General features: G+C 40.9%; 1 protein-coding gene and 1 non-coding gene across 2 annotated transcripts in view; one reads left to right on the plus strand and one right to left on the minus strand.

Moving 5' to 3' along the window:
• Positions 1 to 14,811, plus strand: part of LOC126507208 (cation channel sperm-associated auxiliary subunit beta-like) — a 171,136-nt gene that overhangs the window by 111,786 nt on the left and 44,539 nt on the right. The window contains exons 15-16 of the mRNA XM_050151448.1: positions 5,630 to 5,781; positions 9,055 to 9,209. Coding sequence (XP_050007405.1) covers positions 5,630 to 5,781; positions 9,055 to 9,209 — 307 coding nt within the window. The remainder of the gene's footprint in view (positions 1 to 5,629; positions 5,782 to 9,054; positions 9,210 to 14,811) is intronic.
• On the minus strand, positions 625 to 732 carry LOC126507292 (U6 spliceosomal RNA). The gene has a single exon (XR_007593475.1). It is a non-coding gene; the product is annotated as a U6 spliceosomal RNA (small nuclear RNA).

Here is a 14,811-nt window from a genome sequence, read left to right on the forward strand (position 1 = left end):
CCTCTTTTTCTTCTTCTTTTTCTTTTTTGATTCTGAATCAGGAGATGGCGCTGCTGCTGTTTCTCCATTGGTTAAAGCAGTAGGTTTCTGGGGTATCTTTTCAACTTTCGAGTTTTCCACTGTCTCTTCAGGCAAGCCTCCACTTTGTGCTTCTGCTGAGCCCACCCTCGCAGCATGTTTTACGGCTTTCTTAACTTTTCTGACCTTTACCTCTTCTTTGGGCACATCTTCATTGGAAGGTTGGGATAGGCTCGTGTTTGATGCTTCTTGCAGCTTCAGGTTTCGCTGCCGCAGCTTGATGTTCCGCTTCTCGATCTTCTTGCGCAGGAGTTTCATCTGTATGTGCGACATGTTTGCCGGGCCGCGCTAGCAGGCTGCGCTGAGCAGTAGCTGCACGTGCATAGTCGGAATTCGGAAGCGTGTCCCTGTTTTTGTATCCATTCTGTTAGTCTGTGTCTTTTTATTAGCAAATCGAGTCCATTGATATTAACAGATACTAATGACCAGTGTTTGTTAGTCCTACTATTTTTGATTTTGGTCGTGGTGGTGGTAGTGTGTTTCTCTGTCTGTGTGTGTTTGCTTGCGCTTGCTCTCCATGTGTTTTGCTGGTGTGCAATTATCTATACAAATATGAAATGCTTCAGGAATTTGCATTTCATCCATGCACAAGGACCATGCTAATCTTCTCTATATCATTCCAATTTTAGAATATGTGTTGCCGAACTGAGCGACATTTTCAAATCTTGAGTAGTTTTATTTGTTTCCTTCCACCATTTGTTTGTATTAAGGGATTTATTCATTTCCTCTTTGAAGTCCTCTATCATCTTCATATAGGCTGTTTTAAGGTCTCTTTCTTGTGCTTCAGCTGTTAGAATATTGACAGCATGCTGCAGTAGGGTTTCTGGACTCTACTGGAGACATACTGTCCTGGCCATTATTGATTGTTTTTACACTGGCATTGTGGCATTTGGGATTGGGGGATGATTATAGGTCTAGGTGCTGATTTCTGGTTTGTCCTGGGTGGGTGTTGTTCCATGGTTCCTGTTTCCTCTTTGGATTTTAGGAGAATGTGATGGCTGTGTGCTGCCTGGTGGGAAATTTTCTCTGGACCTTATAGATGCAGACATCGGGGGTTCTAGGTAAAATGTGCTTCTGATTGGGAGCTGATACTTAGAAATGGGGACAGGCTAGGAGTCTGAAGGGTTTCACAGAAGGTAGGAGAACAGAGTCTACAACCAGTCTCTGATTATTTAGTCTTCTTGGAATGGGAATAAACAAGAGGTTAGGTCTGTTATAATGCTGAAGATGAGACTGGGGAGATTAGATCTGGAGGAACAGGGGAGGAGGGAAGATAGATCTACAGTCAGCCTCCCTACTTCCCTGGCAGGAAAGTCCTGTGGGTAATTAGGGGATGCAGGTGAAGTTGCAGACAGATAAAACAACAAGTGGTGGTGGAGGAGGGAAATTAGGAGGGGAAGCTCTGTGGGATCCACAGAAGATGGGGGTGGTGAGGAAGAAATGTTGCAGCAGGTGTTCTAGGGATGCTGAGCTAGGCACGAGACTGGGGGTGGGGATTGGATTTGGAGGAGAGTAGGGAATACTGAAGGTCTGCTCACCTGGTGCCTTTTCAGGAAATGCCTGCTAGTGATGGAGGTTAGGATAATGGGATGACTTAGGGGAAGGGAGGTTGGAGGAGAAGGCCTTTGTGATTCACTGGGGATGGAATCAGAGAGCAGGTAGGTGATCTGCTATAGAGCTGGGAATGGCACTGAGGGATTGGAACTAGAGAAGCAGAGGCCACCTTAATTTTATTAACAAAAATCTGACTATAATTCTCCCTATCTTTGGTTGTTTATTTTTCAGCAGTTGCTGAAGGAGTCAAATGGGCCACAGTTATTCATTGTCTCACATAACATTCTCATAGCACCTGTGGTTGTTCCTAATGTTAATATTTTGTTCTGCAAAGAAGGTAGAATTTACACCAGGAACCCTGAGCTCCTGGTCTAAGGAAATTTTTTTTTTTATGAACTATGCTTTCAATGCTACTACATCCAAGTCCCTTGTGAACATTGCAAGTATTCCAACTGAAATAACACAGCTGATAAAAAGGTGAACTAAACAAGTAAATAACACCAGATGAGTAAATCCCGATGCAGTAGCATTAGAAACATACACACACATGAGAGCAGAACTCCAAAATTCTCAATCCTACAATGCTGGCATCTAATAGAGCGGGTGTCAATTCCTGGACAGAGAACTCAGAAGAATATTTTGAGTATGTCCAAAGAATAAAATGAATTCCTGATTGTACACTCAAAGAGATGAATGAAAATAATAAAGGCTATAGAAGATATCAAAGATGAAGCCAAGAGAGGTAGGAAAACAATCTGAATTGCTGGAAATGAAAAACGTAAGTCAAATAAAAAGTACTCCTGGAAGTTTCCCCAGCAGGCTAGGTCAAGAGGAAGACAAAATAGCTGATCCTAAAGATGAGCGATAAAACTAAAAGTGACAAAGATACGATAACAAAAGGATGCCAGTTGCAATTTGAAGAGATATACAATATTCTAAAAAGACCAAATTTATTGATAATAGGCATAGAGGTAGAAAAAAATCTTGTTCCAAAGGCACAGAAACCATTTTTTAAAAAGAATCATAACAAATAACTTCTCTGAGTAAGAAAAAGAGATGACAGTCTTTATGCAGGAAGCATTTTTTCTTTTTTTAAATTGATTTTTATTGAGCTCTACATTTTTCTCTGCCCCCCCCCCCCCGCCTCTTTCCTCCCCATGCAGGAAGTATTTAGACACTAAATAGGCAGACCGGAAAGGAAACTCCCCATATCGTTATAATCAAAACAATAAAACCACATAACAAAAACACTAGCAAGGTAGAAGCACCAAGTCCCATATCAAGTCAGGTCCATCAGAATAACTGCAAATTATTCACCAGAAGCTTTCAAAGCAAAGAGAGCATGGTTTGCTGTACTGCAAAATTTAAAAGACAGCAGCAGCTAACCCCAGACTATTTCCAGTAAAGCGATCTGTCCTAATTACTGGAAAAATTAAAACTTTCAATGGTAGAAATAGGCTAACATAATGTATGACCACTGATTCAACTCATTTGCTGCCTCCAAGAAACACGTCTCACCTTATAAAGCAGATGTGACCATATATCGAAGGGAGGAGAAAAGGTGTTTTATGCATATGGGCCTAGAAGACCCATGTATTGTTGTTCTAATATATGGCAAAGTAGATTTCAAAGCCTCGAATGAGAAAAGATGAAGATGAACACTTTACACTGATTTAAGGAAAAATCCATCAAGCAGGCAATATGATATGCCTCCAATACAGGTACAGACAATTGCATCTGTAGCAAGCTTTCTTTTGGGCCACAACCAGCTCCCAATTATAACATGGAGACTTATCAGTTATGAATGCTAGGCCTTATCTTATGCTTGTGCCGCTAGCTCTTATAGCTTATTTTACCATTTCTCTTCAGCTATGTTTTGCCATGGGAATTTTTTCCTTCTTTCCTTCCTTTTTTCCTTCCTTTTTTCCTTCCTTTTTTCCTTCCTTTTTTCCTTCCTTCCTTCCTTCCTTCCTTCCTTCCTTCCTTCCTTCCTTCCTTCCTTCCTTCCTTCCTTTCTTCCTGTCTGCCTTTTTCTTTCTGTAAGTCCTACTTCCCTGCTTGCTCTATGTCTGGCTGGCTAGTGACTGCCTGGCTCACTGTTTCACTAGCCTTGGTTATTTTCCCTCGTTCTTCTCTCTTCTCAAGCCTAGATTCCGCCTCCAATATATTTGCTTTGCCTTCCAACTCTGTCCATCCCAAATCAATATACAAAGAGAAATCACTAAGATCAACATAGAACTCAATAAAAAAAATGAAAACAGAGACCAAGAATCAATGAAAGAAAGAGTTGGTTCTTTAAAGAGATAACGAAGTCCAACAGCAGATACAAAAGTGGGTGTTAAGGCAAATACCAGGGAAATTCACAAATCATGAGCTCTTATTTAAAAACATATTATTTTACTAAATTGTAAGATCTAAAAGAATTTTTAAATTTCTGGATATGTGTGACCTCCCAAAAGTAAGCCAAGATGAAATAAACCATGTAAATGTCTCTAACAAGCAATAAGACTGAAGCAATTAATTAGAATCTCCCACAACAGCAACAAAACATCCAGCTCCTCTTGAACTGACAATGTTATTTTACTACACCTTCAAGGGACTAACACCAATCCTTACCAAACTATTCAATAAATTAGAAATGAAGAAACATTACCAAACTTTCTCTCTTGTTGAAAACAGGGCATCATACTATGCAGCCCTGGCTGACCAACCTAGAACAAAAGAAGTGTAGCAGGCTGGCCTCAGACTTGCAGAAACACACCTTCCTTTGTTTGCCTCCCAAGTGCTGGGTTTAAAGGGCTGCATGACCATGCCAAACCTTCTCATTTCCTTTTTAAGCTAATATTACAAAAATAAATAAAGACACAATAAACAACAACAAAAAGCCTACCAATTTATCTGATGAACTTAGACCAATAAATTCTCAAAAATCCACTTGCAAGCTAAGTTTAAGAACTCATCAAAAATATTGCTCACCATTATCAAGTTGGTTTTACTCCAGAGATTCTGTAATAGTTTGGTATATGTAAAGCTATAAATGTCATAAATCACATAAATGGACTCTGGCATAGAAATTACATGGTCAACAGACACAAAAATTCTTTGAAAAGATCCAACATCTCTTCGTGTTTAAAGTCCTAAAAATCTCAGAATACAAGGAACATAGTCCAATATTAAAGGGGTATTTGTAAAACACCCACAGGCAACATGTTAAAAAGATCATAGAATCCTATTCACAGTAGCTTTAAAAGATGACATCTGTTGTAATAAATTTAACAAAGGATGTGAAGGCTCTCTACAATGAAAATGAAAACACTGAGGAATTTTTTTTTTTCGAGACAGGGTTTCTCTGTGGTTTTGGAGCCTGTCCTGGAACTAGCTCTTGTAGACCAGGCTGGTCTCGAACTCACAGAGATCCACCTGCCTCTGCCTCCTGAGTGCTGGGATTAAAGGCTGTGCCACCACCGCCCGGCTGAGCACTGAGGAATTAAGTAGAGAATAACACTAAAGAATGGAAAAGTTCAGCGCTCATGAACTGGAAGAATCATTGTTGTGAAATTGGTTATCCTACCAAGAGCAATCTATATATTCCATACAATCACAATCAAATTCCAGTTCTATTCACCACAGAAAGAGAGAAAAAATGAATGATAGAGAAGCAAAGAGATCCTAGATAGACAGAAGCCTAATCTGATAGTTTTAGGAAGAGAAAGCACCACCAGGGAGAGTAAACACCCTCCTTCCATATCCCTTGACCAGACAACCCCTTTGTTGTGTTCTGTCTGCCCACATCGGTGAACATGTTCTGTAATGAAGTGGAACCACAGAAGGCTTTCCAAGGATGTAGCACAAAGCCACGCGGATTTTACTAATTTAGAAGTCTCAGAGCCCTACTCGCACCCTTAATTTAAACAAGCAAATTTTTACAGGTGCAATATAAAATTTCTTCTAGTTGTATTGTATCAATATCAAGAGAGTTCTGTTTGTTTCCTAACAGGATCAACAAGATATACTTACAGTGGAGAGTGTCTTGATAAAGTTTTCACGATATACTACGATCACTTGGGATTCTTACACAAACTGACTCCAGGACACTTTAATGCTGGTTCATCATTTTCACGCTCCGGAGGTGTTAATATTTTTGGAAAGGTCAGTACCATGATGCACCGAGACGGTTGGCCTTGTTTTGAGAGCAGACGCCACATTCTCTGTGCTGGCTAACGAGACAGTGTTTTCCTTAATACAAAACTTTTTAATGGTTTAAAATTTTACAGATACATATATAAATATATGTATAATTTTCTCTCTCTCTCTGTCTGTACATATAAAGGCAGGTGTTTGTGGAGGCTAGACATGCTGGGTCTACACTAAAGCTGGCATTCCAGGCAGCTGTGAGTCACCTGGCAGGACACCTGCAAACCAAACTCAGGTCCATTGCAAGAGCAAGTATGTGCTCTTAACAGCTGAGCCATATCTCCAGACCCATCAGGACAAACACTCTTTGCTAAAGGAAAACTTTTATACAACATTGAACGCCTCCAAAATCTTCTGGAAGCCCCATAGGTTTCCTCTTACAAGATTTCACTGCAGAACAACGTCATGTCTATCACAGATCTGTTACAAACAACTCAGCTCCTGGTGCAGTTTATTTTTTAACCTCACAGTGTTGGCCTTGAAGATAAATGATTTTGACTTGTCCATGTTAAATAACCCTGCTCCCTAGTTTATTCCTTGTTAATGCCGACATAGAGCACAGTTTTTCTGCCCTTCACAGAAGATAATAGATGCATTTTTTTTTTGAGGGGGGTTTCTGAGACAGGGTTTCTCTGTAGCGTTGGAGCCTATCTTGGAACTGGGTCTGTAGAGCAGTCTGGCCTCAAACTCACAGCTGCCTCTGCCTCCTGAGAGCTGGGGTTAAAGCCATGTACCACCATTGCCTGGCTATAGATGCGTATTACAATGTATAATCTACTATTTATGGAAAGAGAGGGGGCATAGGTAGAAAATGATTACTCATCAAGAAAGCAGCCAAGACTAAAATGTGTTTCAATGGAATTTGGTAAAATTGTCATTTTGCTAAAGAAACTATAAAAAAGAATGGAAAGAATGGATCTCTTTATAGGTCAGCCTAGGCCTAGATATGTAACTCTGTGCCTAAGAGCCTTTGCTACCCTTCCAGAGGACCGAATTTGATATTCAGAACTGTTCCAGGAGGCCGCTTGTTTTGTTCCCAGTTGCTCAGCCCCAAAATAAACACACAGATACTGTATTAATTAAACCACTTGCTTCTTATTTGCTAACTCTTACATCTTAATTTAACCCATCTTCATTAATCTGTGCATCACCACGAGGTTGTGACCTACCAGCAAAGTTTCAGAATGTCTGTCTCCGCCTTCTTTCTCCCAGCATTCAGTTTAGTTCCCCCCCCCCCACCTGCTAGCTCTGTTCCCCTATAGCTCTGCTATAGGCCCAAAGCAGTTTCTTTATTAACCAATGATAGTCACAGCATACAGAGGGGAATCCCACATCACAGAACCCACATATCGACTCAACCATCTATAACTATAGCTCCAGAATATCCAATACACATTTATTACCTCTAAAAGCAGTAAGTACACATATGTGGCACATATATGTAAACTGTGCTGGTTGGGTTTTTGTCAACTTGACACATCTGGGAAGAATAATGTCATTTGAGGAGTTGCTTACATCAGACTGGCTTGGAACCTGATCTCTGAGGCATTTTCTTTGTTACTGGTTAATGTGGGCAGTCACAGCAAGAAACACTCTTAGATGTCCTCTGCTTCATTACCTGCCTCCAGGTTCCCGACATATGTCCTTTCCCTAACTTTCCTTCCTGATGGACTATAAACTATAATCTGAAATAAGCTTTTTCCTCCCCAAGTTGCTTACGGTCAGCACTAGAACGTGAACTAGCACACAAGCAAAGCTCTCACACACATATGGTGAGAATAAATATAATATATATTAGTTACAAGATCAGTCTGTACACCTGGCCAAGGCTACAGGTGGCCAGCAAGGTGTTATAACATCCTCTGTCTGAGACATGCACACAAAGTAGAGAGAATTCCATGAGAGGGAGATGCCAACATGTTCTCTGAACCTGGGGTCTGGATTCTGCAAATGTACAAAGTAGAAGATATGAGCAGTCTGCTAGACATAACCAAAAAAAAGCAGCCGTGTCAAAATTTCACTAACATCATAGTTTTGTAGAAATTAGCTTAGTTCCCTTCGGTGAAAGTTGAAATTGTTATGATGGAAAAACTAGGAATTTTTATACTCGGGTCAAATTTGAAGAACTCTTATTCACAACTTTATTTTTTTTCTCTCTACCTATACATGCATCCTCTCTGGAAAAGAGTAATCAGTAGTTCTTAGTATGTGTCAGGCACTGCTGTGAATGTCTCATCTTCACAACTGTTTGTTCTCAGTTACTTAGGAGGAAAGCAAGGAACACAGAGAGTAAATAACTACTCAAACTATGTGGGGATAATCAAAACAGATTTTCACTGAGGCAATTGATTCAGGATCTGTCCTTTTAGCCACACTATTTCCCTATCTCTTTCATTCTTGGTGAGAACCCAAAATTCAAACACTGGGAGGAAAACGTGACAGAAAATGTTTGTTGGAGGCAGTACTTGATAGATATAACCCAAAACAGACTGCAGTATCTACGAGGCCAACACACACAGATGCATGCACTCAGGCAAGCAAGCATGCAGGCATGCACGCACACATGCATGCAATACTTGATCTCCTAATCAACAGAGGAGACTCCAACAGCTGTTTTGAAGCAAGTATTCATCTCTGTTTCACACACTGAAAAGTCTCAAAACTGTGCAGTTCAGGATGAAGGAATTAGATGTCAGAAATGTAGGCAAACACTATCTTAAGGAACAACCTCTAAGTCCTATAAGGTCATGAAATGGAATAGACCAGCAAAGACCAGAGCCAGGAGGCTCTAGGCACAGAGCATGAGACTCAGAGAAGCAGCGCTCAAGGAAGAGGCCCCTATTAGACCCTTTCTCAGCAAAACTCCAAGTAAAAACCCAGTTATGGCCGGATCTGCTGAGTTCACGATGATGTCACCATAGATAACCCAGCTCTAAAATCTGCACCTCCAGACTCATCACATACACCCACAGCCTCCTACCGCGGGCACTGGAACCTCAAACTGGGTCTTAATTATCAGACTTTCTTTTCCTCCACGGCAACCCCCTTTTTCTCTTTCACATATATAGATATTCAAAGATATCCCAAGAGCATAGAGGTCTACTACTCCAGTCAGTAAGTAAAGCCGTATCATTTGGATATGAATGGGAAACAAGTTTGCTATTTGAATTGCGTTATAATTGAAGCGTAAGCCTTCGATGTACAATATTTGCTTTTCTCTAGTTTCAGCCTCCTGATTTGGGATTTGATGCTGCACTAGCCCCACAGTACCTTTCTCCCAAGGAAATGCTTTTCTTCGCACATGTTCCTCCGAACACATCTGCCAGCAGCATAGACAGAATGAAGTTCAAAAACATCCACCTTGGGAAACTGATAAAATATGGGTAATTGATGACTCGCTCAGACTTGTTTAGAATACACGCTGGTTTTCAGATTCAAAATTTTAACCTAGTTTTTAAAGGAATTTTTGTTTTAATAAGACGGCTTCTCACTACGCATTCTTTGCTGGCCAAGAACTTTGTATGTTGGCCAGGCTGGCTTGAACCTCTTGAGATCTCCCTGCCTCTGCCTCTTCCTAGATATCTTTGACTTTTGATTATCTATGTGACTCTTAGATTTAGGTTGTCAGGTTTCCTTCAGGGAGAAAAAAATTCTCTTAATAGAAGGTATATCTTGAGGCAACCAAATTCTGCTTTATGTCTGCAATTACTTTGTGGGTGGAATTTATCCTTCTCAAGTGCCTTTAATAATTATTTTTCTTTTGTTTTGAAATATTTATTCTCTCTCTCTCTCTCTCTCTCTCTCTCTCTCTCGCTGTGTGTGTGTGTGTGCGCATGTCACATGTGGGATCAGAGAACAACCTACATGAATTCACCTATTGAGTCATCTTGCTGGTGGCTAGTTCGACTTAATACCTTAGACATTTAGGAACAAGACACATCCTTGGTACTCTTTAGTGGGTCAAGAATTGTGTTATAGTTTCCTCTTCTGTAAAGTGTATTAGCCTGTGCACTACAGAGAATTGTCTTTGTTTTCTTACATAATTGCTTACAGCTTTCTCTTCCTAGGGAAGAGGGGCAAGGGGACGAAGAAGGGAGAGATTGAGAGCGAGAATCCTCAGGTAGCTCTGTGAAGCCTGTGTGCACGTTTCTGATACCCAATCTCAAGTGGATTAGGGTTTTGCTTTCCATGAAACAAAGTTCAGAGTCAGGTGATACAATAAGCCTGCTTCTTCCTGTTCTCTGATTCTTTCTAGGTTACCTGCACTGCCAGTGTCTCTAGTCATTGTCTTGCCTGATTCTTTGTCATGAGCCTTCAAAGGAGAGCCATGGAGTCTTCCTTATTGGAAAGTCCCTTTGCCCAAGTGCCCCAGCTTTTCCAGACTCACATACTTACACAGATTTGGGCTTTAGCACTTGTAACAGTTTGGGCTGATGCTTACTTTCTTGTGTTATGGTCAGCACAGTTTCCTTTCCCCGTGCTTTTCTTCCATGGTGTAAATGATCTTGGTGTTTAACGCTTCCTTCAAGCTGCTCTTCTTGCTGTATTTCAGGTTAGTTCTGGCCTAGTTCATTTTCTACTGCTACTAAAGAGCACTTGAAACTGGGTGATTTCTAGAGAATGGGGGATTATCTGGACTTATTTATTTATTTATTTATTTATTTATTTTTGGTTGTTCGAGACAGGGTTTCTCTGTGGCTTTGGAGCCTGTCCTGGAACTAGCTCTGTAGACCAGGCTGGTCTCGAACTCACAGAGATCCGCCTGCCTCTGCCTCCCGAGTGCTGGGATTAAAGGCGTGTGCCACCACCGCCCGGCTTATCTGGACTTTTGACTCCAGCCACTAGAAGCTCCAAGTTAAGACTTCTAACTGTGGTCAGGGCAATGGCCTTACTTGATGGTGGAAGGTAGACGGAAGGACAACTGCATGTTTGAGAAACAGAGAAGACTTATATCTCTTCATAATTATTCCATTTCAAAGACAGGGCTCTACTCTCATGATGCAAACACCTCCCTATTAGTCAGTGTTCTCTAGAGGAACAGTGTGTGTGTGTGTGTGTGTGTGTGTGTGTGTGTGCGTGTATGTGACCATAATGTGATCTTTCTACAGTTTTTAACACTTAACTTTTTTTCTTGTTAAGAGTTTTGTGATTTGGTGGCTGGAGAAATGGATCAGTGATTAAGGAACTTGCTGCCCAAGTATGAGGGTCTGAGGTCAGATCTCCAGCACTCATGTAAAAAAACCAGGCGTGCTATGGTATGCCTGAGATCCCAGCTCTGCATGGCAGAGGCAGGAGAATTCCAGAGGCTCACTGACCAATCAGTCTAGTCCTTTAGTAATCTCTACTTTCCCTGAGAGACCCTTTCCCTGCAAAGAAAGGCAGAGGGGGTTGGAGAGATGGCTCAGTCATTAAGAGCTCCCACTGCTCTTGCAGAAGGGCCCTAGTTTAGTTACTAGTTCCATGTCATACAACAGTCATAACTGCCAAAGATTTGGATATTTGAGTTTTTAATTTTTTAAAACCTATTTATTTATTATGTATACAGTATTTTCAGTATTCTGTCTGCATGTATGCCTGTAGGCCAGAAGAGGGCACCAGATCTCATTACAGATGGTTGTGAGCTACCATGTGGTTGCTGGGAACTGAACTCAGGACTTTTGGAAGGGCAGGCAGTGCTCTTAACCACTGAGCCATCTCTCCAGCCCGGATTTTTAATTTTTTAAAACATATGTTGAGCTACTCCTCCCAGTTTTCCCTTTTATTTTGATAAATATCATGAGTTATAGTGTGAATTTAACAATGTTGTCTTAGTCACAATTATGGATTTAGTTCGCTAACATTTTAATTTTAACATATGTGTTCAAAACGAAATTACAGTTTTTCACATATATTTTTGCCCTTGAAATATTTTACTGTCTGTTAACAAGATTATAAAACCTCATAAATATTGTTTTCTAGAAGAATCTTAGGATAGTAATTTTCTGTGCTTTGAAGGTTTGCTTTTGGAAATTGATTGAAATTTACTATGTTCTGGGAATAAAGCTACTTATACAGTCAATTATTGTGAATATATTTGAGGGTAGAAACATTTTTTTTAACCTCTTCCCTTTTAGGGATATTTCATACATAGGTTTAAGAATTAAACAGACATAAACTGAAACAAAGCACATAATTTTACTTGGTACAAAATTCATATAGCATGGAAATCCTCATAAGAAAATGAAGACCCAGATTGGCAGTTCAAGTTTAATACTCTTCTTTTTCTCAGAAGTTATTTATGTTCCCTTCAGATTGTGCAATGATCGAGCACTGTTTCTATCAAGTCTTAGGGACAGAGAGGGGCCTCAAAAGTCTCACAGGCTCTCCATCACTTTCATGAGGAAATGCTCGTGGCTCTACTTTTCTAAGAATCCCTTGTGAATTAATCACAGTCGCTGTTATTTCAAGATGACAATGACCATTTTGCACGCAGAGGACAGAAAGTCCTACAATACTCAATGCGTTCCTCTGTCTTTTACGTCTGTCCTCTCGATCTCTCTCCCCTCCAATGTCCCCTGAGCCTTAGAGAGGTGATACAGCTTGGGTGTTTATTTTCGCACTTAGGGATGAGCTTTGGTCCACTATTGTACAGCGTAGCCATTTGTTATCAGCACTTTGATCAGTTATAGGTTGGTGTGCTGGCTGCATCACTGGGTCCCATTCCACTAGCTTCCTTATACAACCCAAACCCACCTGCCCAAGGAATGCTGCTGCCTCCAGTGAGCTGAGCCCTCCTGCATCAATTAACAATCAAGGGAACCCCCCACAGAAATGCCCAGTCTGATCTAGTCACATTACCCAATGGAGCTTTTCCTCTCAGATGACTCCAGGCTGCGCCAATTTAGTCATGGAAACTCCCTAGCCCAGGAGGCTGGAGAGCTATCTGAGTGGAGGAGAGCACTTGCTCTTCCAGAGGAACCAGATTTTGTTCACAGCACCTCCTTTTGTGGAACACAATTTGTGTCCCCAATTACAAGGGATCCAGTGTCTTCTGACCTGTGCCAATACTAAGCACACATGCAGACAAAACCCTCATGCACATAAACTACGAGAATAAACTCTGATGATGTAACGACCACTTAACATTACTTTACCTCTTACCATTACTTTAAGGACCAAATTCTCAGTACATAAACCTTAAAAGACAAAGGAAGGCAAATGATAGCAACATTCTAATGACTAGACACAAGCATACAATTAAATAAGGAAAAACAATTAGATCTCGTATATACTATGAAGAAAGGAAATCTAAGACACGGGATGCGAGAAGGATTGAGTGCTGAGAACTAAGTACCAAGGTATACAACTATCTCTCACGTGCAGACGGCCTAGTTTAGTACCGTGACAGCTCCATAGCTTTTGTTCTAGAGTTCACGAGTTCCTACAAGCTTAGTTCAGCTGTCTCTGCAGATTTCCCATTATGATCTTGACCTCCCTTGCTCATGTATTCCCCTCCTCCTTCTCTTCTCCTGGATTCCTGGATCTCAGCCTTGCCCTTTGGGAGGTATAGGTGGGGGAGGGCTGGGGTGAAGTTGATGGGGGCAGGAGGAGGTGTGGAGGGGAGAACTGTGATTGGAATGTAAAATGAAATTTTAAAAAATAAATAAAAAAACCAAACAAACAAAAAACCCTAAGTGTCAAGAAAAGAGCTTAGAAGGAAATTCAGATGAGACTAGAGTGGGGACTGTTTAACAAGCAGGAAGAAGGCCACTGTGTGCAAACATGGAGAGGCGGCATAGCACAGGTTAGTGAGAAGGTAAAGGCCGGATTGTGTGGGCAGTGTCCTGGCTCGTTTGTGTGTCAGCTTGACACAAGCTTGAGTCATCAGAGAGGAAGGAACCTCAGTTGAGGAAATGTCTCCATGAGAACCAGTTGTAAAGCATTTTCTCAGAGATTAATGGGGAGGTCCCAGTCCTCTGTGGCCTGTGCCATACCTGGGCTGGTGGTACTGGGTTCTTTAAGAAAGCAGGCTGAGAAATCTAGGGGAAGCAAGCCAGTATATAATAGTCTTGGAGTACTGTAGATGGAAATCTCTGCTCCACCCCATTCTGCAGTCATTCAGTCCCAAAGAAACACACAGAGGCCTATATTAATTATAAACTGTTTCATCTGTTAACTCAGGCTTATTATTGACTAGCTCTTACAACTTAAATTAAGCCATAATTTTTGTCTATGCTTAGCCATGTGACTTGGTACCTTTTCTCAGTGAGGCATTCTCATTTTGCTTCCTCTGCATCTGGCTGGTTCCCCTCTGCCTTCCAGAAGTATCTTAGTTACCCCACCTACACTTTCTGTCTGGCTGTTGGTCAATCAGCATTTTATTAAACCAATAAGAGTTATAAACCTTTACAGTGTAAAAAGCATTATCCCACAGACCTTCCCCTTTTTACTTTTCAAAACAAGACTCTGACTCTAATATCCTTTGTTTAGCTTTTTTAAAAGACTATTATCCACAACAACTTTTAACCAACACACTAAACAAAGATAATCATCCATAATCCATGTTTTGGGAATGTGGATGTAGTTTTTTAGGCTACATTCTGCTGATTGGAGGCACTGATAATCTTAGGGGGACTCAAAGAAAGTTTAGGATTATGGTCACATCCTGACTGGAGTATTCTATAAGGCTTGATCTTCTTAGCCAGCAGTCTTGAAACTGTTCTGAATGTAGAACTCAGAGGATACTGCAACAGAGATAGATGCCCTAAAATGTTGGATCATCAGGACCATGCACTCCTATCAGAGATTTTTCAGGGAGTCTTCCTCATTCAAACCTTATTTTTCTTTTTTTTTAATTGAAAAAAATTTCTGCCTCCTCCCCGAATTTCCTGAGAAAGTGCCACACTTATTTTCAAAGTGGTTGCACAAGTTTGCATTCCCACCAGCAATGGATGAGTGTACCCCTTACTCCACAACCTCTCCAGCAAAGGCTATCATTGGTGTTCT

Source organism: Alexandromys fortis, unplaced genomic scaffold, assembly GCF_014885135.2.
Source record: "Alexandromys fortis isolate MF-2015 unplaced genomic scaffold, M_Fortis_MF-2015_v1.1 scaffold_63, whole genome shotgun sequence".
Taxonomy (NCBI): domain Eukaryota; kingdom Metazoa; phylum Chordata; class Mammalia; order Rodentia; family Cricetidae; genus Alexandromys; species Alexandromys fortis.